Here is a 25,132-nt window from a genome sequence, read left to right as displayed (position 1 = left end):
GGACTACATCTACATCATGATCGATGAATAGACAATTCTACTACAGTATACACTGTGGCCACAGGTTAGAAACCATATTTGATCACTGTTCTGATAACTTTATACTACAGCAGTCTATATTTCTTGCCTAGTACTTAGTAGATGTGGTACTCCCAGACTGTTAAGATATCGTAGCCTTGGTGTGTATAGGACTGTCGGATATCTCACTGGAAATGGTTTGAATAAAGTAGACGTGCTACTAAGAGATAGTAGAATAGATGACATACTTGTAGGATCTTTAACTTGCAGTTACAACCCATGGTAATTATATACATACACTACGATGGAGTGATTGATTATGGTTTTGTATACTAGCCTGAAGTGTTAGTCCAATATATATTAAGGTATACAGGCTATGTAAATGCCACTCCGGCATCACTTAGGTTCCTAAACTAGACCAGTAACTAGAAGGGAGTTCTAAGCAAACCTTTATTTTGTTGAAACAATCAGATGCATGTATACAGCCAATTAATCAAGTGTAGTTATTTTCATTCTCAGCATAGCATGGCGGTTGAGTACAAGTACATAATAGACCGGAGCATAAGTGATGAATAAGCAATACAAGATGTGCAGTCTGCCTCAGGCCAGCAAGGTCTTCTTGTCTAGAGCCGCGGTCCTCGGTTTTACAGTCAAGAACCGATGGGATGATAGTTCTTCTATATTATCTGGAGGTATTGACTATCTTATCAGTCGTAAACAGATCATTTTACACTGGCATCATGATCATGACACAGATGGTCAACAGTCCACCCTTGGAGAGGCCAAAAGCACGAGGCATGTCGGTGAACAACAAACTTTGTCCTGCACTCCAGTCACCTTAAAAGATTCAAGAAAAAAAGAGCAAAAAGACAGAGGAGAGGTCCCCCTAATTCAATCCTAGAAACCACCCCCGTAAGCAATGGAGCGGGCGGATTCTCCACTCTGGTCCAGAAGGCGGGCAGAAGGAGATATACGCCGTAGGGATTATCACGGCGTCCCATTGAACCGAATTATCAAATCAAAGTCGCAGTACTGCCAATTCAACCTCCTTTTTTCTGGTTGAGCTTGTCTATCCCCACGCGCTCACAAATCTGGAGAGAGTTGGGATTTTGCCTCTTCCCTTCTTCCCCTCCTCCAATCTTTTTGACCCCTCCTCCACATCATGTCTTCTCAACATCATTCCGCCCCCCGCCTCTTGGAGAAGGCCATCACCAACCCCGGAGCGGTCAAGATTAACGTGGAGGGTGCCTTTATCGTGGATGAAGACCCCCGATCCAAGAGTCCGGTCCGAACGGAGGGGGTGCATTATGAAGGTAGCGACATTCGTCTGCCTCATCATACCGGTTTGGTGAGCCATGTCGCAGTCGATGTGAGTTTCTTCCTTTTTTCTTCCGCCGTTCCCCGCAGTCTATCCCTCCCCGCAATGGGTGTCTTTTGCCCCCAACACCGTCACAATGCGATATGCATGGTTCAGACGGTGATGATCGATACGATTACTGACGTGTGATCTCCTTGTATTAGATTGGCGGTTCCCTCGCGAAGCTGGTTTACTTCACGCGGGAAATCGACTCCAGCGACGTTGGCGGCCGATTGAACTTTATGCTTTTCGAAACCCACCGCATCGACCTCTGCATAGAAGTGCTCAAACAATTGAAGGAGGAGTATGTCAGGCTTCACGGGCCGTCTCCGACGGAGCTGTGCGTCGTTGCGACCGGCGGAGGCGCCTTCAAGTACTACGACAAGTTGAAGGATGCGCTTAAGGTCAACATCATCCGGGAGGACGAGATGCAGTGTCTCATTACGGGTTCGTTTTCCTCAATTATATGGCTTATTCTGTTCGTTCCACGGCTAATGATTAGGCCTCGACTTTTTCGTCACCGAAATCCCCAACGAGGTCTTCACCTACAGCGAAACCGAACCGATGCAGTTTGCCGAGGCCCGACCGGACGTCTACCCATACCTGTTGGTCAACATCGGATCCGGGGTCTCCATGATCAAGGTGTCCGGCCCGCGGCAGTTTGAGCGCGTCGGCGGGACCCACCTCGGGGGTGGCACCTTCTGGGGGATCCTGTCGTTGCTGACGGGGGCGCGGACCTTTGACGAGATGCTGGCCATGGCGGACAGCGGGGACAACAGCGGGGTGGACATGCTGGTGGGAGACATCTACGGCATGGACTATAGTAAAATCGGGCTGAAGAGCACGGCGATCGCGAGCACGTTCGGCAAGGTGTTTCGCATGAAGAACGATGCCGAGGAGGCGGCTTCGAATGGGGAGGAGCCGGATGTCACTTTTAAGAACGAGGACATGAGCCGGAGCCTACTATACGCCATTAGGTATGGAACACGCATCCCGATCTGTTCTAACCAGCCGTACTGACTCTCGCAGCAACAACATCGGACAGATCGCCTACCTCCAATCCGAAAAACACCAGGTCAAGCACATCTACTTCGGCGGGTCGTTCATCCGCGGACACCGCCAGACCATGAACACCCTCTCCTACGCCATCCGGTTCTGGTCCAAGGGGGAGAAGCAGGCATACTTTCTCCGCCACGAGGGCTACATCGGGGCGGTCGGGGCGTTCCTACGCCGACAGCCGGTCAACTGGGGACGACGGACGAGTCTGGACGGCACCACTGCGCCGCCGGATAAGGAGACGTTCGACGGTCACCCCAAGGACCACGCCCTTTGATTTCTCCCTCCCTCTCTCTCTCCGTCCCTCTCTCTCCCTCCCCATTCTCTGTTTCCGTTTACATTTCAGTCTCATTTTGAGCGTTTGATACCCGCTGATTATGTTGACGCTCTTGTCGGATGGATAGTCTCGGATTCCCGCCTGCTCCAGGCGGGACATCTGCACCTGTCATCGTTGTTGTCGTTGTTATTTGCTTCTGTACGATCATGGTAATCTTTTCTATTTCTCTATTATGTTTAATTTGGGTCGGGATATGGTGTGCAAATGTTTGTCCTTCCAGAGCCAGTGCTGTCGTTTCATAGAGATGGCGAAGGATTATCTTATTTTCCTGGGATAGAAAGACGCGACACATTTGCGTATACAAGAGCATGAGCGAGCGTGATATATTGGATATATTATTATTATTTGAATTTAAGAATTATACATTTAGCGATTTTGGTAGTGTCAGGTTTACACCGAGGTATTGAAGGGAGGATTGATCGGAACCCACCATTCTCTGGATAATCCACAACCGTGTAGTCAAGTAATACTAACTTGCTCTACTAGCTATAGATCGTCTAAAATATGTACAAATATATTCAAAATAAAATAAAACAATACTCATCCAAAATGACCCTTACTGAGTAAATAGTTCAGTAAGTACATGACTAATCCACACGTGGACCAGCCCAGCCCTCTCATCAATCAATCAATCAATCAATCCATCCGCAATCAACGATAAACCCATCTATTCCACCTCCTCCCTCTCCAATCCAACCAATCCCTCCAGAAATCTCTCCAAACAATGTTAAATCAAGAATGAACCCCAATCGATGCCTTCCCCGCCACCAAAAGACCCATCCTCACCCCCCGATCCCCCACCCGTCCCCGTCGAAACACACCCCTACCGCACCTCCTTCTCCTCCGCGCTGAGCCCGAGCTCGTCCCGCCTCCCCGACCCGACGCGCCTCGCCCCTGAAGATGCATATTTCGCGCCAATGGTGCGCTCGCGCACGGAGACCAGCTATGATGAGTCTCTGGCTGTGTTGAACGGCGGCCCTGCGTTTGGGGGTAGTGCGGCGCGGAAGGATTTGCGCAAGGTGGGCGGTGGGGCCGGGGGGAGGAGGAGGAAGAGGAAGGGGGCTTGGAAGAAGTTGCTTTGGGTTAGGCAGTCTTGTATGTTTTCTTATTTGATTCTGTTTTGTTGGGATTGCGCTGCGCTGCAATAAAAGGAGGAAGAAAGAAGCTAATGAGAAACCATCAACAGATCCAGATAACTACACCGACACCGAAACCTTCCTCGACCATCTCCAGCGCAATCCCCGGGTAAGGCCATACGACTTCTGGCCGCTGGTGGCCGACTCGACGGTCATCGTGCAGCATGTGTGCTCTGTCGCGATCTTTGTGTGCTGCTTTGTGGGCATCGTGCAGGGTCGGCTGAGTCCTGTGTCGGTTGTGTGTTGGGGGAGTGTTGTTACGGGGATGGGCTGGGTGCTATGGGATATGTGGTTTTTGAGGGCCCATGGGGAAGATGCGGCGGCGGCGGAGGAGCGCGCTGCGGAGATTGCTGATGATGGGTCGAGTTCGAGCTCGCTGGCTAGTCGGGATGCGGTGGTTCATGGGCTGGGACTGGCTATGTCGGCTGGGGAGTCGGGGCTTCGGCAGGGGAATGGGAGTAGCGGGGAGTCATGCGATCTGGGATCATCGTCGTCGCCGCCACCACAAACCAGCTACGGCAATGGCCCGTGGCCAACGACCAACGACGAACTCAGCAAATCACACATCCTAACATCCCGAAACCGCCAACGCCTCTCAACCCTCAAATCCGCCTTCCTCATCTACTTCGCGCTCCTCGGCCTCAGTCCCATCCTCAAATCCCTCACCAAGTCCACAGCCAGCGACTCCATCTGGGCCATGAGCTGCTGGCTCCTCATCATCAACATCTTCTCCTTCGACTACGGCAGCGGCCAAGGCGCAGGCGCCACCAAGTTCCCCGCCTCCCTCTCAACCAACACCGCCGTCATGGCATCCACGGTCCTCGCCTCCCGACTGCCCTCCACGCCCCACGTCTTCAGCCTCATGCTCTTCTCCATCGAGGTCTTCGGCCTCTTCCCCATCTTCCGCCGCCAGCTGCGCCACGTCTCCTGGACGGGTCACGTGCTGCTGACGCTGGCGCTGGTGATTGTGGCCGGGGGCGCCGTCGGCGTCACTATGCAGGGGGGCTTGTTTGCGGCTGTTGTGGGGAGTGTGCTGGGGAGTATGCTGACGGCGTTGGCGATGGGCGGGTGTAGTTGGTGGTTGTTGAGTTTGCAGAAGTATAAGAATGTGGTGACGGGGCCGTGGGATCCGGCGAGGCCGATTATTAGACGGCATTGGGAGTTGTCATGATATAATTATTTAATATTGTTTTTTCTTTCCCTGTTGGGTGTATTCCTCTGTTAGAGAGTGTTTTGTGCACATTGACATGGATTGTAGTATCTAACAGGTGGTAGGTACCACATGTCCCGCCCCGGAGTATTAGTTTATCATACCCCAGCATCTATCCCCTGAGACTGACCGAAACTGAAACCAGCAACCCTGTTCCTGTTTCTGTTTCATCAACATCAACCTTTGTCTCAAAAGCCATAAGCAGCCTGAATCATTAAAATCCAGGATGACCCGTCTTACTCAGATCATCCATTCACGCCCACCATTCACACCCACCATTCATTCATTATCCATTATCCCCTAAAGAAAAGAACCAAGAATGAAAGATCAGACCCAATGCCAAGTACTGAGATATGTGTGATAGGGGGGGGGGGGGGGGTGGTTACCTCCAGTGAAGAATGCACACTGGTATGTATGCCACACCCTGATTTAGTATGGAACAGGGAGGTCACACAGGGGGATCATGGATGGGGGATCAGTTGATGGGGTCATTCAGCATTCATCATTCATTTGGCATTTGTTACTTACCTAGTTATTAGTTAGAGGTGGGTGGGATTCAGCTGGTTATTGGAGGGTTGATTGAGATACTGTGATGAATGAGTGTCAGGATGAATGAGGTCAGTCAGGTACTGATTGTCTTGGTGAGGAATGAATGACTACTGGGTATCTAGGTTGGTAGGTATTTGTCTAGATTGAGTGAATGAATGAATGAATGACGAGGACTATATAAAGGCTGACTGACATTCCTCCTGTTGGGCTTCGTTTCTGTCCTCTTTTATCCCTTTGTATTTGATCTCATCTGGTATAAGATCTTGATACCTACATTTACATTTACACTTGATACTACAACTTTCCTAGTTACCCACTTACCTACTTACTACCTACAGACCTAACCTCAAGAAGAAACAAGAAACATGCACCTCCCAACCCTCGGGCTCTTCGCCCTCCTCCTCCCCTATGCCACCGCCCTCCGCTTCGCAATGTACATCGACCAATGGCACACCACCGACCTCCCGGGCAAAGAACACACAGCCGGCATAACGCACGCCATCATGGCCTTCGCCAAATCAACCCTCTTCAACTCCGACTCCCCCGCCAAATACGAGCCCTTCGAGCCCGTCGACAGGATGCGCGCGCGCTTCGAGCCGGACACCAAGCTGCTCGTCGCCATCGGGGGGTGGGGCGACACGGAGGGATTCACTGCGGGGGCCAAGGACGAGGCGTCTAGGACGCGGTACGCGAAGAATGTAGCCAAGATGGTGCAGGAGGGGGGGTTTGATGGTGTTGGTATGTTTTTCTTTCTTTCCTCTCCCCTTGTGTTTTGGGTAGGGCTGTTTGTGCTCTCTTTTGGTGGAGTAGATGATGATGATGATGATGGTGATATTAACGGGATATGTATAGATATCGACTGGGAATACCCCGGCGGCAACGGCGACGACTACAAGAAACATCCCAACAGCGAAAAGGTGTCCGAGATAGAGACCTTCCCGCTCTTCATGCAAGAGCTGCGCAAAGCCCTCCCCAAAGACAAGCTCATCTCCATCGCTGTCCCCGGTAAACGCGGCGACATGATCGCCTTTACTAAAGAAAACGGGCCCAAGGTCTGGCCGACGGTCGACATGGTCAACGTCATGAGCTACGATATGATGAACCGCCGCGATAACGTCACCACGCACCATTCGAGCGTGGCCGGCTCGCTGGATACTGTCCATGCGTATGCGGAGACGGGGCTGGAGCCGGAGAAGATGAACCTGGGTGTGGCGTACTATGCGAAGTGGTTTACGACTGCTAAGGGGGCCGGGTGTGAGGAGAAGCCGCTGGGATGTGAGGTTGTGGCGCTGGAGAAGGAGGATGGGTCGGATGCGGGGACGTCGGGGGTGTTGACGTTTGAGAAGGGCGTTGTGGGGAAGGCGCCTGGGGAATTGAAGGAGACGACGGATGGGACATGTGGGTTTGCGAAGGGGACGAAGTGTCCGAAGGGGCAGTGCTGTTCGCAGTATGGGAGTTGGTATGTTCTTCCCCCCCCTCCCTTTCTTTTCTATTCTGGTTCTCTGTCTTACCCTCCCCTTCTTCTTCTTGAGATTGTGAACTAATTATGATAGCGGCACGACCGACGAATTCTGCCAAGGAGGCTGTCTCTCCGACTACGGCGAATGCAAAGGCGTCTCGGTGATCGACTCGTGGCGCCGCGCAGAGAAAAACGGCAAGGTGGATGAGAAAGCCGGCGGACAGTACTTCTTCGACAAGGACGTCGATCTGTTCTGGACGTGGGAGACGGTGCCGCTGGTGGAGCGCAAGTTCAAGGAGATTATCGACGCGGAGAAGGTCGGGGGCGTGATGGCCTGGAGTCTGGGGGAGGATACGCTGGACTTTGCGCTGGTGGAGGCTATGGCTAAGGGGGCCAAGGCGAGAGCTACGGAGAAGAGAGTGGGTGGGGAGAAGGAGGGAGAGCGTTAGTGCTTCTATTAGATTGGGGATTGTCTGATGGAGATCTGATGTCTATCTAGTGGCTTTTGTTATTTCCAGCTTGTTTCGTACGTGGCAATATTATTGATCAATGACTACATAGTTGTAGTATGCAGTAGTAGTATGAGGTAGTTGTAGGAAGTAACTATATAGTACAGTATGACAATACAATAAAACACCAAACATCACAATCACCCAGCCTACCAATATTCTATGTAAAATAAAATCGCATACGTATACTCTATAATCTCACACAAAAGGCAACTAATTAAATCATATGAAACAGGACGGTCTGCAGGTCTCAACTTACCTATGATCGACTTCTATCAAACACGAGGGATGATCAGTATACACTCGGCCAATCACAGTTGCCGCTCCGACACATGGGCGAGAGATCGGCTGTGATTTACCTCAATTCATCTTCTACTCTATTCTCTACTCTATTGTATCATACTTATTTATTCCCTCTCTCTTCTTCTTCTTTCTTCTTCACTCTACCTACTCTACTCTACTCTACTCTACTCTCTACTGTTCTCTCCATTCTCAGTGTACACTCTACACAGTACTTTACAGAGATCTACCTATCTATCCGCCAAGTATACACAACTCAAAGTATACAACCACCACAATGAACCTCAAACTACTCCCTCTACTCTCCATCCTAACCCTCCCAATGATCGACGCCCTCGTCCTCCCCAATCCCCCCTACGCCCTCTCCTCAAAGTCAGACCTCCCCTCCTCACCAACCACCAACCACGCAATCGACACCGCCTCCGAATCTACATCCTTCCCCACAAACAACCCCCCAACAACAATGGCAACCACAACCACGACCACAACCGCAATCCCAATCCCAATTAAACAGTCGCAATACGACCTCGAAAGAATGTCTCTCCCGATCTTGAAATCCACCCTGCAGACCTGCGACGTCGTTTTCGCGGTTGTCGCGCTCGTGCTGCTCGTGCCGGGTCTGGTGGTTGTTTTGGTGAGGGGGTGGAATTATTTGCGGAATCCCGAGGAGCGGGATGTGGAGGGCGAGGGGAAGTATTACGAGGAGGAGGCTTTGTTGGGTAAAGGTTCGGGAAAGGGTGGAAGTGTTATGAATCAGATGGAGAATGGGAATGGGCGGGAGATTGTGAGGAATGATGGGAGGGGAGGGGATAGGAAGGTTATGGTCGAGGAGGAGGTTTAATATGGTGTATCTATCATATTTGTTTCTTTTGTCTTGTAGCATGCTGGTAATAATAATATCATTCATAATATTCATACTAATGCCAGTACCGAACGAACGCGTTGAACTACAACTCCATAAGTAATGTAGGGTTAGTACCGCTCGATCAACCACCGCCGTCGCGTCTCCGCGTCCATCGCCCCCAGCCGCTTGCCCTCCAGGCGCTTCACGATCAGGTAGTTCTCTACTACTGTCTTGCCCAGTACTTCCTGAAGTGCTGTATCCTTCTCTAGCTCGTTGAGGCTCTCTTCCAGTGAGGTTGGTAGGCGCGTTGTGATCCCCAGGTCTTGGCGTTGGGTATCTGTTAGGGTTGCTGCGTCGACTATTATTTGTTAGTATCGTTGTCGATATCATCTCTCGGTCAAGCAATGAAAGAAGAACAGAAGGATGAGAAGGGAACATACACAAACAATCCTTGCTGGTGAGAGGGTAACCCCCCCTCAACCCCAACACACCCCCCGCAATAACAGCCGCCATCGCAAAATAAGGATTCGCCAGCCCATCCAAACTCTTAATCTCCCAGTGCGCCGGCGCAATCTTCCGCAGTGGCGTCTCGCGGTTCTGCGACCCCCACGCTACCCACGTGCTGCCCGCCCACAGACCCGGTCGCACGCGCTCGTAGCTGGCGTCCTGGCTGAACGTGAAGGCTACCAGAGCACGGTAGTGCGCTAGCATCCCTGCTAGGAAGCGCTCCTCCACGTCAGGCTCCGCCGGGGAGAGGGATAGGTGGGCGTGTGCGGCTGTGCCGGCTGCGCCGGGGACGGCCCGCGGGTGCAGCGTCGCGCGCAGTCCGTGTCGCTCGGCGACTTGCACGACGACCTGGCGTGCGCTGACCAGTGCGTCCACCGCTGCGACGGGTGCTGCAGGCGGCAGGATGAACTCGAATTGGCCTGGGGCGGACTCGGCGTGGAACTGCTGTAGGGGGATGTCGATCGCTGCGCACGTCTCGGCGATCTCTTCGAGGATGGGGAGCAGGCGGCGCGTGTCCGGCGTCATCTGTGACCAGGAATGGTTGGTGACTGCCGGGGTGTACTCGGGTCCGTCGCGGAGGAAGACGACTTCAATCTCGAAGCCGCAGGTCGCGGTTGTGCCGAATGGGCGGAGCTGGTCGACGACTCGCTGTAGCGTGTTGCGCGGGCAGCCGTCGAGTGGCGAGCCGGCTTCGCTCTTCCAGTTGCTGAAGACGCTGGCGCTGCGTGGCTGGTCCCCTAGGCCGGCGTTTACGCGCAGTGTGTCTAGGTCCGGCGTCATGTAGTACTGGCCTGTTACGGAGCCCTCGGGTGCCACTAGGTCGTCCTGCAGCATCCACTGCACGGCGAGGCAGATGCCGATGCGCCGCTGCTGTTGCACAATGCGTGCGAATTCGGCCACAGGGAACATGCGCACCCGCACCGTCGCCGTGTAGTCCAGCCACTGCATCCACACGTACCGGACGTGCGGGTTGCGGGCGAGGAAGGCGTCCAGCGCCGCGGCGGGTGAGCGAGTCGACCGCACTGACAGATCCGAGGCGTCCCCGTCGCGGTAGATCGGGGTCTCGCGCAGGTCGTAGAGGCGGTCGGAGTTGTGGAAGAGCATGTCAGCCGCCGCCTGGCGTGCCTGCTCGACTGTGTAGTCGCCCTCGCTCACGTACTCGACCAGCACGCGTTCCAGCGCGGCGCGAAACTGGCGGTTGGCTAGCCAAAAGGATTCCGGGAAGAAGTGGCCGTCGGTGCTCCAGAGCAGCCGCGTTGAGGGGACCAGTTCCAGGCTCTCGCGTAGGATGCTCTCCTGGGCGTCGCGGCTGACCATGGGGAATACCTCCCCTAAATCGAGGTACACGTTGTCATAGCAGCAGGCGAGGTAGCCTGCCTGGCGTGTGTATGGGTACGCCGAGTGTAGTAGCACGAAGTCGACTTTGGGATACTGTGCGATGAGGGGCTGCAGGTGCGCTGGGTTGGCGAGCACCAGGTCGATGTCCGTGTCACCGAGACCGGTGTGCAGCTGGAGTGGCTTACGCACGGGCTGGGCGGCGGCGGCGTCCTGCAGAAGGGTGAGGAGGCAGCGTACGATCCAGTCGTTGAGCGGCTTGTCCTCGACCCGGTGGCCCGGCGTGCGCAGGACGCGCGCGAACGCAGGGAGCAGATGGGTTGCCGCCTCCGCGTCGTCGACAGGCTGCACGTTGAGCCCCGTACGGTAGCAGACGACCGACTTGAAGCCCACCACGGCGGGATCCGCCACGGCCTCAGCGAGCTGATCCTGGAAGCGCTGGCGGAAGGCGTCGAACCGGGAGGCGACCGCCGCAGGGTCATCGGCGCCATCGATCGGCGGCAGTTGGGCCAGCGTCTGCTGGGCGATGGTCTCGATGCGAACGATACGGCGGGTTGGGGCGGGAGTGAATCGATCGTGCCAGGAATAGGGCTCGACGTCGGAGTCGGTCAGCAGGTCATCCAGCAGCAAGGCGTGGGTGCCCTGCAGGCACTGGCGGACCAGCCCGGGGTAGTCACGCTGGACCCAGCGATCGCGGGCGGCGACGAGCTCAGCCCAGTCGGCAGAGGGTGTGCCATATAGTTCGGCTAACTGCTGGGCGGCGCGGTGCAACGGAAGAGCGGAGCGGGCATTGCGGAGGGCCGGCCCATGGGCCTCGGATACGATCTGCTCAAACGGGTAGGCAGCGTAGTCGGTGGCAGCGTCGGCGGATAATAAGTTGTGGGCGTGGTTGTCAATGAGGGGGTGAGCGTGGATGAGATGGCGCAGCTCGGAGAGGGCCATGGCCATGGAGAGAATCAATCTCGCGGATCAGATCGGGGAGGGATATAGATGAAGAGAGGAGAGGAGGTGGGGGATAGAAAGGGTATAGAATAAATAAAGGATGAGGATGAAGCTGACAACTCCCCCACGCGGGCTCCTTGATCGGGGCACTTCCTGAATGCGGGACGAACACCGGGGCAGCCGTTCGAAGCGGCAGTTTGTACGATCTTACCGAGCACGAACGACTGGCCAAGGTGCATGCTCGACTGATGAGTTGAAGTCGTGAGAAGGCGAGATCGTGATGATTACACCGTCTTGATTGGCTGCTCCGCGCCTCGCTTGGCTCGTCGACCTTTCCGGATCGGGAAATGTCCACGAGGTATGCAGCGATTTATGCAGCTGAGTCACTGTTATCCACGATATTGCTTTTGTGCTATCCTCACGCCCGAATGATCACAGCATGCCGTTGGTCTGGAATAGGGTGAAGACGGGCAGACCAGACGGGAATTGGAGCCATCAGGAGCTGGAATATCAAGGTCTCAGTATGGTTTGAGGGGTTATCCACGCGGATCGAGATCAGTCCAGCTGCGGAGGCGTCGTGAGGCATGTCAAGTCAGTCTTCCAGGGTCTGAAGAAACCGACCAAATCGGCTCAAGGTCCTCAGTCATGGTGGAGGCGTCTGGGTGTTCTCTACCCAGTGGACTATTCGGATGCTGAGAGAAAAGCCTCAATGGGTTGGACTCCTGGAAAGAGAGAGATGTGTGGAGGGGATGGTTCACGTGAGCGATAACTGATGAAAACGATCCCATTGGCAATATCGACAGCATGGTTGAATGACGCTAGATGGTGAGGGTGTGAAGCATCAGCATCGGCCGAATACGAAGAGGAAATTGCATGGTCAGGTGACACGTTGGTCGATTCAGTCACGGAGTCCTCCGTCAACACGGACAAGAGTGGACTCGGACTAGAGGGACAGGCAGCCATGGAGGTCTTTCAATCTCTAGAACCAGAACACACATACGATCTCGAGACACAGACCATAGGCCGTCCAAAGGAAAAGCACGTTGTTATTTAAGATCTCCATTATGGAAGTAGGCGTAAACATTCATTCATCTATCACGTTCCATGCATCCATCCGTAGACCAAATGTACATCCCATGGGAACAGAAGAACCGTCATCCCAAAAAAAAAAGTGAACAACAAAGAAAACAAAAAATTAATTTAATCATACATTTACATGGTCTCCTTCTCCTCGATATTGCCCTTGCCCTCAGCCTTGATGAACGCATCCACCTCGGCGGCTTCGCCCTGCGGCAGATGGCGCGCCATGTTGACGATCTGCCACGGCGTGGGTGCCTCGCGGAAGACGAGGTTCAGCGCCTCCAGGTTGCGGTTCATCGTTTCAGGGAAGAACAAGTACACCGAGATGGGAATGCAGGCCGAGATGACGGTGAAGACGATGTAGTACTGGTAGCCGATGGTCTCGAGCGCGACGGGGGTGATCATGACGACGACAAAGTTCCACAGCCAATGGTTGGCCGTCGAGATGGCGCTCATGGCCACACGCAGCCGCACGGGCGCCACCTCGGTGCAGTACAGGAAGTTACCGCCCAGGAAGCCGATCGGGTAGAAGGTGTTGAAGAGGAAGATGAAGACGGCCGAGATGATGGACGCGACGCGCGCCTCGCCGAAGCTGTTGGTGATGGACAGCACCATCATGCAAACGCACATGCCCGTGCCCGAAATGATGAACACCTTGCGCCGGCCCAGCCGGTCGATGACGGCGAACGAGATGAACGAGCAGAGGAACTTCCACGTCATGGCGCACGACGACAGGATCCGCGCCAGGTCCGACGACATGTTCAGGTTCTCCTCGAAGATGGTGCTCGCGTACGTCGAGATGAGGTTGCCTCCGCACATCTGCTGGAAGAACTGCAGCGCGATGCACAGGCAGAACCGGTACGCGAGCCGCTCGTCGTCCGCCTTGCCGGGCTTGAAGATGTCCATCAGGCGGGCCGAGTCGGCCGTCACCTCGAGACTGGTCTGGATGCCGGCGATCTCCACGCGCGTGGCCTCATCGTCGGCCGCGGCGCCCTTGTAGGCGGCAAGTGAGTCCGTGGCCTCGTCGATGCGGCCGACGCGGACGAGCCACCGGGGGGACTCGGGCAGCAAGAAGACGGCGCAGACAAGGACGATGGAGAAGGCCATGGAGATGGCCAGCGGGATGCGCCAGGCCAGGGGTCCTGCAATCTTGCTGCAGCCGAAGTCAATCCAGTTGCAGAGGGCGTAACCAAGACAGATGCAGATGCCGTCGACAATGACATGCTGGCCGCGGTGCTTGGCTGAGGTGCTCTCCGACTGCCAGACCGGCACCGCCACCGAGAGCTGACCGACGCCAATACCGAGGATGACGCGTCCGACAGAGAACTGCTCGACGCTGTAGGCGGCGGTCTGGAGGAGTTGGCCGACGATGGTGAGGATGGCGCCGAGGAAGACGGTCTTGCGGCGGCCGAGCCAGTCGCCCATCGAGGTGCAGGAGAGGGAGCCGACGAGCGCCCCTAATTGGAAGGCGGCGATGACGGCACCCTTTCCGGTGCTGTTGGTGGCTTTCTGGCCGCCCTCGGTGTGGATGGTATCGATCTCGGGGAAGACCTCGACCCAACCCGGCAACGTGGCCAGGGGTCCCAGGCCGGACTGATTGTAGCCATAAAGGATGAAGGCAGGGGCTACAATGAGAAGAGCCTGCGCCATGCGCAGGGCCTTTCCGTAAAAAAACATCGTCACAGCCGGGTAGGGGGTGAGAGTATGCCGGAGGGAGGAAAGGGGGAAAGGTAGGAAGAGAAAGAAGAAGCGACGAGAATGGCGGGGGAAAAGTTTTATTTATCCCCAGGAACTTAGGAGGCCATCGTAGCCTGGAGACCCCGCAAGATTGGCCTCGTGGTGGGATCCTAAAAAATCAACTAAACCGACGAAGTGGACTTGGATAGAGCCAGACAGTTAGGGCTCGCCGTGATTCGAATGTCGGTATCCACCCCGGGCCGGGGCCGAAACTTACGACGGTCAGAAAATTCGGAAAGTCGAGAGAAAATCCCGCACTTGAGGAAAGAGATTGACGACGAAGACCATGGACAAACTGGATCCATTAGTCAAAACTAATCTCTGGAGAAGAAAGAAAAGATCAAAGTGGAGAAGTCTGTAACATGACCCAATATCTTTACCGAGAGAATATCCTTACCGAGAGAAGCATCTGGATTAGTTTACTAGTAGTTCTTAGTCGCGTGATCATGGCGTACAGCCGGGACAGAAAGAATCGGCACATCCGAGTCAGAGAATTTTCTGAACCCATCCGGACACCCTCTCTTCTTTCACCTGAGAATCGGTCGGCAACGGGATCTTGGGCCCTGGCAAGGACAGCGAAAATCGGCCCCTATAGCTCAGTCGTCCTCCGAAGGATGAGCTGTTGTTTAAGCCGTGTCGGGAGATGGGAGAAGCCAATGATATGGCTAGCCGAGCCCAACCGACTCCACAATTAACACTAAAATCAAGGCTTATCTGGTCTTGACCTGCGCCCCCACCACTTGGGGGATGAGCCAAGACGCCGCCCAAACCGCCGCTCGTGGCACACGACCAATTCATCTGCGGGGTGCTCCGACATTGTCCGGTGGGATATTGGACTGTAGGGCATCGATTTGTAAGATTAATCCTGGAGTAGAAGTCGTTGAGCAGTCCGCGAGTCCGTTGACTGTACGGCCAAGAAAGGAGGCACGAAAGGGGAAAGAGAGGATCCACTATTGCCGACAGGAAGCGACCACGAAGGAACTCCGAGGCACGTCCGGGGCAAACCCGCGGTCATAATGGAGCTTCTCACCCAACGAACATGGTTCCTACAACTACAAATCAACGGTTAGCACCGGACCGGAATTGATATGGGAGATTGCTGTCTCTATTACCCAGGTCCAAGGACTATCAGGTCGCCTAACTATTCAGATTTCACCCAAGCGAGATGGCGAAATCTTTCCCCGATGGCGTTAAATTGATCAACATGACACTAGGAAGTTTCCGGGGTATGGTGTGGTGACATTTATCGACGGGCTGAATGGAATGACGACAGTGAAACTGGGGGAGTGGAGAGATGGAGAGATGGATTGGAAATAGGTCTAGAATTGCAGGAGATGCAGTTGTGGCCAGTGGTCAGGTGACACCTCCGCCAGCTTCTACATACTCCATCTAGCTGGCAAGATGACTCTCCAGAACTTGATACTAAGATCATTATATCTACCATGTACTGTTAGATTCGACGCAGGTCGTCGCAGTAATTCCAGTGGTGGCTTCAGCATTCGAGGTTAAAAAGTAAAAAGCTACAGAGCAAGCGCACAAAACAGTTCCATCCATATCCATATCCAGTATCCCATATCATTGTAACGCCCAGCACGCGCCAATTCCAAACCCAAGCCTGATCATATTCAATTTCCCATTCGCTGTGACCCAAACATAAGTCGTCGAACGCCCATAACCGCGCCATAAAGGGACCATGAACTCCAATCTAGGCCGTATCTCCGGTAGGTTGGCCCAGATACCACTCGGCGAAATCCTTCAATGCCATGGCAGTTTGGTCTCGCATGTTGTACAGGTCGGTACAACCCATAATCAGACGTTCACCATCAAAGTAGCCTTCAATTACACGTCCGCGCTTGCCCATGAAGGAGATGAGTAGAATCTGTACAAGCACAATCAGCGGTGCGTCAACAAGGATTTAAAGGAAGAGAAATTACCGGTGCGATCATATGGTGCAGAAAGCGCCGCTTCCTCATCTGGCCCAACATGATGCGGAGAAGAATCAGCAGCTCTCCACGAAGCAGATGTTGATTATGCGCCTCGACGTCATTGTAGATGACCGCCTTGGAGTGGGGGAACTTCCCCCCGGAAATGTCGGTCAGATGGAAAGTCCCAAACTCCGGCTGCGCAAATCCATACACGCTCTTATAAGGGGTGTAATCACCAACGCTATTTTATCAACAATGTTTAGAATACACTTGGGACCAAGGGGCCCGAACTCAGAACAGAAGGGCACTCACCTTTTGACGGACCACGGCGTAAAGTCGGCCTCTCCAGTTATGGTGAAATGAAAGGCATAGTCCGCAAAGACGGTTTCCACTTGATGGGCATGGTCGGAAGGAAATATAAAACAGGTCTCCTCCGGGTCGTCCCACGCCCCGTGGAGCTCGCTCAGTCGCTCATCTTCCGGTTCTGGGAGCTTAGCATGAGGTAGGAAGAAGAATGGCTTGCGGGCTGACGTTCCATGGAGCGACATTGGTTGAATGTCAATTTTCAGCTCCTTCAGCTGCGAGATATCTAATTCATGGATTTGAAGAGCCTCGACTTTGGCCTCCATCTCCACCAGCACTCTGCGTCGCTCAAGATGTTCGGGCCGTTCCCCAGTCATGTTTTGCGCTCGGGTACTTGAATTCGAAACAAGGATAGCCTATCTGTCCGTGGTTGAGGGCAGTCGGAATAGTAATTAGTGGGAATATGAGCGTCTCTTGTAATTGATACCTCGCGTCTCTCAGAGTATCTGGGATGGAATGGTGAGGCAGGGGAGTTGGAAGTTGGGAGTCGTTTTGGGTTTCTGGCCAGGTTGCCGGGGGGCGACATGCCAAGGCTACGGGGCTTACCAGTCATTGTCCACCCATCACCAGTCACCACCATCACACCTAGCACACCTATCACCATCCTGGTCATCAATGATCAAAGAAAGGTTAATGTCTAAAAATAGGTAGTAGGTCTGAGATTGACAGTCCCCGGGTCGTGACCACCTCTCAAATGCCCACATTCAATTGTTTGTAGTCTTAAAATAAATCTAAAGGATCAGACAGGTCTTGATCAACAACCTCTACTCACTACTCTAGCATCACTTCTACCGATCCTACTACTTAAGCATTCTCCTGGATCTACACCATCAGATACCTCGAGACTGTGACCATGAGCGCTACGCTCACAGCACCGGCCAGCGCCAAGGAGTGGAGTGACGCAGTAGTGAAGCACCGCCTTGGGGGTCAATCCATCCACAGCGCAGAGCTGGCGTCGGCCTCCAAAATGGGCTTCAACCAATTCCTCCTATGTCGCGTGCTATGGCATAAACATACCGAGCATCGTTCATTATCTACCAAGCTGCAGATCAAAGATTCGCTGAAACATGCGGGCAAGATGCTTGAGGAGCTCAAATCGTGGTCTACATATCTGGATAGCTTTCAGTCCACTAAATTTATCCCCGAAGGAACCTTTGCCATCCCGCGGAAACACCAGCTGGAGGTAGAGACTACCAAACTTGAAGCTGATCCTGCATCGTTTAATACGCCCATCGCGGCGCGAACCCGCTCGAAGACACAACGGTCCTTAAATTACGAGCAGACTCCATCTCGGAAGCCGCGCAGCGACAATGCTGCGACGTTTAGAACCCCTGTGGCCGAAACCACTTCCGGAGATTCCCTCGGAGTCGAAGAAGACGACGAGTCAACACCGCCTGAGGAACACGAACCAACACCTTTTAACCCAGATACTCCCATCCCACCGGAATTGGTTAGCGTCCTGTTTCCCCCAACCATCGACGAGCAGATTGTGAACTCTGCCCTGGTAACTTTCCTTGATGCAATTACCCTGCACTTCGGTCTCTCCTCCAGCTGGACTTTACACCGTATTCCGTTCACCGCCGTCTTCAAGACCGCGCAGTTCGAAGCAAGGACAGATGGCTACCTACGAGACCGCTCGGGAAAGCCGAGCGTGATCATAGAAGTCAAGCCCGTCATCAGGGTCCACAACCTGGTGCCAATCCAGATTCAGGAGACCGCCCAGATGGTCGCTTGGATCAAGAGCGACGACGACCAGGCCCAGAGGCGCCATACTACGTATGTATCTAGACGATGTTAGAACCTCCGTCCCCGGCAAAGCTGACGTTGTATGTAGCCGTCTCCACGTCGCCCAGGACCGCAATCAGATATTCGTGATGGTCGCCGAGTACGGCCAAGAGTACCTCGACTATCTGAACGACCGGCCTTCTTCCAGTCCACTCCGTCCTCGCCCGGCTTTCTTGACCATGCACCAATACGGTCCGTGGAATACACAACGACCGGAGCACATGCGCGAGCTGGGGCCTCTTCTTCTGGCCATCACCATGCGAGCGGATGGAGAGGATACAGGAAACTAGTCATGCGCGGGGGTGATACGGATTGCGGGGGAGGCAGGGGGGAGGGGACTAATGACAGCGCTAGTTTTTATCTTTTGATATCATGATATACAGGTTATGTGCTTCCCTAGCTTTTGCCTAAAAACTACCTAAAATTACCTTCGGGTATGTATCCGTTAGCAGCATCTGTTAAAAAGACATACTTCTTCCCTCCTTTCTTCCCTCCCCTAGGTGTAGCCGCGTAGTGCTTTTTCTGCCATAGTTGAGCTCACAAAAGGGCGTAATAGTTTGGTAGTATGGTCTTTTGATCGCCTAACAATCTAATAGACTTTGGGATGTCTTGTCCCAGTGATAGACATGCATCACTTAGGTACATGATCAAGAATTCTGTGAGATTCTGTGGGTCTTTACGGGGCTCTGTGTTATGCTGAAAAGGGGTCTGGTAACCTCTTTGTGTAATATTAGGGTGAAACTGGAAGGTTTCACTTTTTTGTTCTCTTCTCGCTTGTCCTTGTCTTCCGGGCGTGCGTACATGATTGATAGTAATTGGGCAGTATTAATATCGTTGCCGGAATAGGAATCATCGCTGGTGAAAGGATTATCATTATGTTGATAGGAGGTGAAAATGGGGTTGGGACTTTCCTTTCATCAGGGAACCAGACTTCCCAACAAGTAGCTGCTGAAAACTCAATATTGTTGGTAGCAGAAGTGTCCCGAACCAGCAAAAATATACTCTAATAGATATGTCAGAACAGAAAGCCTCAACAAGATGATCACGTCTCTACAGAATCCCAGGCAAGAGCGAAGGAGGCATAACAACGCGGAGCGTGTCACTTCAGCCGGTCTAAACTTTATGATTGGAGAAGGTCGTGTAGCACCATATTGGTTATCTTCAGTGAGATCATTCAGTTCACCTTCATATATGCTTGATATGAGGTGTACCACACAATTGTGGAAGGCTGAGGCATGTAATCAACCAACATGTCAGCTGACCTGCGGTGTTCTTTCCCTCATTAATATTTTGGCTGTTTTCATCAGTCCTTGATCATAGTATAACCTACTACAAGATCAATATATATCCCCGATTCCCAACCTAGACAGTGAGTAATACATCCAATAATAGCAAGGTCTGTTTTACTTCAGTACAGCCTGATAACAAACCATGGTACATATATATATACTAATTACTAGGATTGAAAGTAGGTTCGCACAACCATGATCAAACGGAACCACTATATTATCACAATCCAGGAAGGAAAACAGCTAAAACCCCAAAAGAATAAGCAGCGACGGCTAGGGTATATATTCAGCCTACGAAGATGAACATGAGGATTGGCTGCATCGGTGCCATGATGGTACGGTACGGGACAAAAGATTCAATCAAACTTTCTATTCGATCTATAATTTCAAACGTGGGTATCATCATATCATATCACATCCATCCATGCATCACCAAAGTACACAACTCTCCCGCCTTGAACGCCAGCGTCAAGGATTCCACCACGAATGGGACAGCATAAACGGATAGAAGAAGACAAGAGAACAAGAGGGGGGAAAAAAATAAGAAAGACAAGCTAAATCAAACAGACAACTGCAACCGCGGCTCCCGCAGTCCCACCGCACCCCACTCGTCCAGCAACCGAGACACCTCCTTAAAGGATACCGGCTTCGTCAGAAACAGGTCGACCCCGGACATTAGTGCCTCCGATTCATCCTTGGAGCTGCTGAGCCCCGTCAGAGCAACAATCGTCGCGCCAGGACCCTCGTCACGCTCCTTCTCGAGTGCACGGATGGCCCGCGTTGCTTCGAAGCCGTCCATAACGGGCATCGACATATCTAGTACAGTCAGTCAGTATCGATTGAGCCATTGCCGAGGCAGAAAGAGGAAGAACATACCCATGAAGATAATATCGTAATTCTCCGGGAGCCGTTCGACAGCTTCCACGGCAACTTGGCCGTTCTCGGCGCTGTGCAATGTCGACAGGTGTCGCTTTTTCATGAATGTGAGCATCAGGTTCAGATTGATGCTGTTATCGTCGACGACAAGGACCCGTGGCGACCTGGAGGTCTTGGTCGCCAGGTCAGCCGGCAGAGATGGCAACGCGATGACCGGGACTGTTGTCTCGACCACGGTCTCTGACGCCGCTGAGCTGCCGACCGAGGAGGCAAAGCCGGAATCGGTGGACAACGCCATTGATGAGTCAGATATGTCGCTGGGCTGGCTGCGATTGTGCGGGCGGTGAGGGAGTACAACTGTGCCGACCACGGGGGCCTGATGATCGAGGCAGCGGCGGATGGAGCGCGCCAACTTCTGCGGGCCGCATGGGAGGCGCAGCTGGCTGACGGAGCTGGCGGTGGACAGCCACTCGGGTTGTAGGATGTCGGTGCCGATGGACCGGTTGCACAGGAGGAGAAGAGGTGGAAACGTCGCCGACCCGGAGCCGGACGCAGCGGCCAGTCCTTCCTCGTCGGCCACGGCGATGTCCACGGCCATACCGGACCAGGACACCAGCTCCAGCCCGTACCAGTCGGTCAGGTAGCGTGCAATGGGGGACCAGCGCGGGTGCGCAGCGGCCGCAGTCGGCTCCACCCCAAGGATGGCGACCCGACGCCCCGCGTGCGAATCCCGCAGCGGTACGCTCTCGCTGCTTGGGAGCGTCTTCTCTCGCACGATCGGCGACGGGAAATTGGGTCCACCATCCCACTCCGCGGGACTGGGTCGCTCAAGCGGTAACGACACTCGAACGCTGGTCCCCTCGCCCGGTCGACTGTGTATGCCGATGCTGCCTCCCAGTGCCTTGACCAGACTCCGCACGATGGACAGCCCCAGCCCCGTTCCCACGGCGAGCGTATCCTCCTGCGCGAATGGCGTGTAGAGTCGCCCCCTCAAAAACTCCTCCGAGATGCCCTTGCCGGTGTCCGTCACCGTCAAAGTCACTACCTCCTCATCGGTCCTAGGCCGATGCAAATGACGGTCCGACGCGTCGGCCACCGCCAAGTGCAACGAGACCCGACCGGAATCAGTATACTTCATCGCATTCCCGAAGACGTTCATGATGATCCGCCGCAGGGCGCCGGGCTGCGTCTGGTAGAGCCAGTCATTTTGGGCGATATCCACGACCACCTCTACTCCGCCGCCGGCGACCACCGTCCTGTGCTCCTCGGCTCCCGGAGACACCGCGGGCCCAGGGAGATCGGATGGGGTGGTCGATTTTTGACCGTACGAGTGGCCCAGGCAAACACCCTCCACCACTTCCTCCGCCAAGATCGCCATATCTGTGGCCACGTAGGTGTCCAGGCGCGCAGACATCTGGTTCATGGGTTTGAGGTCGGATTGCGACGTGTTGCGTTGCTTGTGTCGCCAGGTGCGTTCCAGGGAGACGATCTTGCTGAAATCCAGGACTTGATTCATCGTGTCGAGCAATGTCCGACCGCAGGCGTTGATGGTTTCTAGTAGGGAGTCCTGAAAATCGTCCAGCTCGGTGCCTTGTAGGAACTCGGCAGCCGCGAGGATCCCGTGTAGAGGGCTTCGTAATTCGTGACTGGTGGGAAGTTAGTCTCACCCGTTGATGTGGGACGCGGTGACCATAGCGATGGAAGATAAGGGACCAAGGCCGAAAGCAGAGAATGGAAAAATAAAAGAAGAGACGAAAGGAAACTGGAAAGAGAAGACATACGATATACTCCCAATGAAATCCCCCTTCTGCCGATCCGAGATGAGTGATTGGACGCGACTGCACTCCGCCATGATCGACGACCCAAAGCCGATGACGGCGCTGAGTTCGACGTCCGGACTGAAAACCCGGGTCTCCTCGGTGTTCCAGCAGAAGCAACCGGCAAACCACTGCGAATTGGCCGGATTCCACAACGGAACGAACATGACCTGCGACGCACCGGGGAAGTACCGGTTCAGCATGGCGTTCTCGGTAATCTTCCACTTCTTCGGGCCCTTTCCCGGCTCTGTCGGTTTCGTGGCCCGCGAGGCGCTCCGTTGAGGGGAGCGCTCGTCGTCTGAACTCGAGACCATCCCGTCCTGATGGAAGGACCACAGCCGGCCCTTGCTGTGGCGGTGGAGGATTTGATGCAGAAAGCCGTTGGCGAGATTGGATGCCGGGTACAGGGCCCTCGAGCCGGGTCGCGGGGCGAACGGTTCATCGTTGGTGGAGATGGCCAGGACCGGAGCTGGAGCGCTGTCGCCGTCGAGTGACTCGCCGGCATCGATGTCGCCCATCGGGCTGTGGCCGGCGTCGAGGAAGATGACGCCCCCGTCGCCGCTCAGCTCCAGACTCTCCCGGAGCAGGTTGGCAGCCCGTTGGAAGGCCCACGTATTCCCCTGGGACTCGTCCACCCCAGTTTGGCGGGTGCCGGCCCACCAATCGGGCAAAGGGGTGTTTAACCCCGAGGAGGACTCACCCCGGTACTCCGACGCCGAGCTGACGGAGCGGGCATCGCTACTGTGAGACGGGGACCGTCGGCTGCTGTGCGATCGTCGATGGGATGGCCCCTCGAAGCTGTGTCCGGAGTCTACGGACAGGTGATTGCGGCGGGTGTGGGAGGGGGCCGATGTGCCCAGGCCGGGCACGACGTTGGGCGCTGATGCATTGTCCACGAAACTGGAACTCCCTTCCACGAAATAGCTCAAGCCGCGCGAGACCCGCGCGGCGCGGCGGCCCTCGGACGCCTGCCGGCTGACCTTGAGGTAGTCCATGACGAGGGAACTTAGCATTCCCAGGGCCTCTCGCTCGCTGGCATCCATGTCCTCCCGGGGGCGGGGATCCAGCACGAAAATGGTCCCGATGTTGAGGTTAGCCTCCGTGGTGAGCGGGGTCCCGGCGTAGAAGCGGAAATGCGGCTCGCCCTTGACGAACGGCAGGTCCTGGTAGCGCTCGTTGGCGGCGAGGTCGCTCACCACATTGCAGCTGTACAGCTTACGCGATCGGTCCGACGGCGGCAGAGCGATGGTGTCCTAGTGGCTCGGTCAGAATGGAGTCGCCGGTGGCGCGAGCGTCAGGGGCCGGGGGATCCCTTACCATGCACATGAACAACGCACTCGAGGAGAGCGTGTGGCAGCCATTCCAGAGGCCACCGTCCAAAGATTCCAGATCATCATCCCCCCGGCGAGTCTGCCCTGCTTGAGCGATAATGTGCTGCGAGTTTCGATCGGAGACACTGGATGGTTAGCTTGGCCCGCGCGTGGCGTGGGTACGGCGAGCATACCTGATCAGGACCCGCTCCATGTTCAAGCGGAGCGCCGCCAGCTGTGCGAACGAAGTGAGTGTGGCATTGGCGTCGCCTAATATAAGCTCCTCGGGTAGCAAGGAGGATGGACTGCGGTCCGCGGGGGGCGACGACGCGGACGGGAAGTAGGGAGAGGACGGAGACAGGGGCGGGCGATGCGCATTGTCAGCCGGCGCCAGCGCCGGCGGTGTCAACCGTGGTGACCCTGTATGCGGCGACGGGGTGTTCTCATCCAGCGACAAGGAGGCGTTCTCGTCTATCGTGGGGAAAGAGCGTTGCGGGCGAAAATAGCGGTAGACCTCGCGGGCCCGACGGCTGGATGTATGATCATGGTCTCTCCGGCGAGGGTTCGTCGCAGAAGCCATTGCGTAAAGCGTGAGAGGAAAGGTGTCGAAGGAGAGAAGAAGTGACGATGGAGGAGCGAGATAGGAAATCGAATTCGTGGTCCATAGACCCGTGGGTGGGTGGCGCTGCTCGTCGTCGCGGGCCCACTCCACACCTCGGTTGATACAACGTCCTCCAAGTTCAAGCCACGCCGGACTAGAAGTGACTCGAACAAAAGATGTCCAAATTAGAATTGTCAAAAATAGATTGCCTCGACGAAGGCAATCAAAAAACAAGATGGTTGAGGAAAGAGGGGAAGAAAGAGCTGGCCCCGATGGTCCTTAATATGGACGGATGAGCCAGGCGACGGACGGCAGTGGGGACGAAACCAATCAATCTAGTGGGACAGGCACACTGGAGACAGCATGAATTGGATTGATTAACTGTCATTTCCAATCAGATCCGGAACCATGCCAGCAGAGTCAAGAGGGTGTCAATCACCAGGTAGGTCATCATCCGGGAGAACCACCGATAGACGTGACACCGGATCAGGAATGGACAGCCAGCCACAAAGCAATAACAACACCCTTGCCTGGCAAGTATAGAGGTGGGATGAGGTCAGTTTGGCCAAAGCAGGAAAAAGAATAAAAAAGAATCAATGGAATTGATTCCACGAACGGGAATACTGCATTAAATTGGATTGTGATGTGGAGCCCCACTTTTTCCCTTAATATTCATTAAATTTCCCTGTCTGACCCTGGACCAGATATACAGATGATTTGGATGAACCAGCTGAGTCTCGCCAATCAGATGGGTCTTATTCCAGGTGAGATGGTCCGCTCAACTTGACTG

At 54.4% G+C, this 25,132-nt stretch overlaps 9 protein-coding genes across 9 annotated transcripts; 5 read left to right on the top strand and 4 right to left on the bottom strand.

Annotated features, from left to right (window-relative positions):
* Positions 1–741: 741 nt before the first annotated feature.
* P168DRAFT_246027 (pantothenate kinase) lies at positions 742–3,089 on the top strand. Its single transcript, XM_024834030.1, has 4 exons — positions 742–1,387; positions 1,540–1,822; positions 1,878–2,352; positions 2,405–3,089. Exons 1-4 carry the CDS (start codon positions 1,181–1,183, stop codon positions 2,706–2,708), a joined length of 1,269 nt encoding a protein of 422 aa, XP_024696460.1. The 5' UTR covers positions 742–1,180; the 3' UTR covers positions 2,709–3,089.
* A 343-nt stretch (positions 3,090–3,432) lies between these two features.
* On the top strand, positions 3,433–5,123 carry pigc (phosphatidylinositol N-acetylglucosaminyltransferase). Its single transcript, XM_024836266.1, has 2 exons — positions 3,433–3,863; positions 3,955–5,123. The coding sequence occupies exons 1-2, from the start codon at positions 3,521–3,523 to the stop codon at positions 5,073–5,075; spliced, it is 1,464 nt and encodes a 487-aa protein (XP_024696459.1). The 5' UTR covers positions 3,433–3,520; the 3' UTR covers positions 5,076–5,123.
* Positions 5,124–5,901: 778 nt separating this feature from the next.
* Positions 5,902–7,604, top strand: P168DRAFT_246022 (putative glycosyl hydrolase, family 18). The gene is made up of 3 exons (XM_024834029.1): positions 5,902–6,401; positions 6,516–7,122; positions 7,217–7,604. Exons 1-3 carry the CDS (start codon positions 6,029–6,031, stop codon positions 7,569–7,571), a joined length of 1,335 nt encoding a protein of 444 aa, XP_024696458.1. The 5' UTR covers positions 5,902–6,028; the 3' UTR covers positions 7,572–7,604.
* Positions 7,605–8,208: 604 nt separating this feature from the next.
* Positions 8,209–8,772, top strand: P168DRAFT_314003 (uncharacterized protein; the record flags this gene model as incomplete). The annotated part of the gene is made up of 1 exon (XM_024839724.1): positions 8,209–8,772. One exon carries the CDS (start codon positions 8,209–8,211, stop codon positions 8,770–8,772), a length of 564 nt encoding a protein of 187 aa, XP_024696457.1.
* A 100-nt stretch (positions 8,773–8,872) lies between these two features.
* fluG (extracellular developmental signal biosynthesis protein FluG) lies at positions 8,873–11,565 on the bottom strand (the record flags this gene model as incomplete). Its single annotated transcript, XM_024839165.1, has 2 exons — positions 8,873–9,133; positions 9,216–11,565. The coding sequence occupies 2 exons, from the start codon at positions 11,563–11,565 to the stop codon at positions 8,904–8,906; spliced, it is 2,580 nt and encodes an 859-aa protein (XP_024696456.1). The 3' UTR covers positions 8,873–8,903.
* Positions 11,566–12,771: 1,206 nt separating this feature from the next.
* Positions 12,772–14,316, bottom strand: P168DRAFT_261870 (sugar porter family MFS transporter; the record flags this gene model as incomplete). Its single annotated transcript, XM_024834715.1, has 1 exon — positions 12,772–14,316. One exon carries the CDS (start codon positions 14,314–14,316, stop codon positions 12,772–12,774), a length of 1,545 nt encoding a protein of 514 aa, XP_024696455.1.
* Positions 14,317–15,844: 1,528 nt separating this feature from the next.
* P168DRAFT_286044 (uncharacterized protein) lies at positions 15,845–17,147 on the bottom strand. The gene is made up of 3 exons (XM_024836265.1): positions 16,614–17,147; positions 16,311–16,542; positions 15,845–16,255 (listed from the first exon to the last, which is right to left on the bottom strand). Exons 1-3 carry the CDS (start codon positions 16,979–16,981, stop codon positions 16,082–16,084), a joined length of 774 nt encoding a protein of 257 aa, XP_024696454.1. The 5' UTR covers positions 16,982–17,147; the 3' UTR covers positions 15,845–16,081.
* A 228-nt stretch (positions 17,148–17,375) lies between these two features.
* P168DRAFT_300669 (uncharacterized protein) lies at positions 17,376–18,879 on the top strand. Its single transcript, XM_024838451.1, has 2 exons — positions 17,376–18,440; positions 18,499–18,879. The coding sequence occupies exons 1-2, from the start codon at positions 17,518–17,520 to the stop codon at positions 18,737–18,739; spliced, it is 1,164 nt and encodes a 387-aa protein (XP_024696453.1). The 5' UTR covers positions 17,376–17,517; the 3' UTR covers positions 18,740–18,879.
* A 1,230-nt stretch (positions 18,880–20,109) lies between these two features.
* On the bottom strand, positions 20,110–24,762 carry P168DRAFT_323079 (putative sensor histidine kinase/response regulator). The gene is made up of 5 exons (XM_024840642.1): positions 23,936–24,762; positions 23,749–23,887; positions 22,396–23,684; positions 20,615–22,260; positions 20,110–20,554 (listed from the first exon to the last, which is right to left on the bottom strand). Exons 1-5 carry the CDS (start codon positions 24,319–24,321, stop codon positions 20,298–20,300), a joined length of 3,717 nt encoding a protein of 1,238 aa, XP_024696452.1. The 5' UTR covers positions 24,322–24,762; the 3' UTR covers positions 20,110–20,297.
* Between the last annotated feature and the right edge of the window lie 370 nt (positions 24,763–25,132).

Source organism: Aspergillus campestris, assembly GCF_002847485.1.
Source record: "Aspergillus campestris IBT 28561 chromosome Unknown P168scaffold_1, whole genome shotgun sequence".
Classification (NCBI taxonomy): Eukaryota; Fungi; Ascomycota; class Eurotiomycetes; order Eurotiales; family Aspergillaceae; genus Aspergillus; species Aspergillus campestris.
This window is presented reverse-complemented; position numbering and strand designations above follow the sequence as displayed.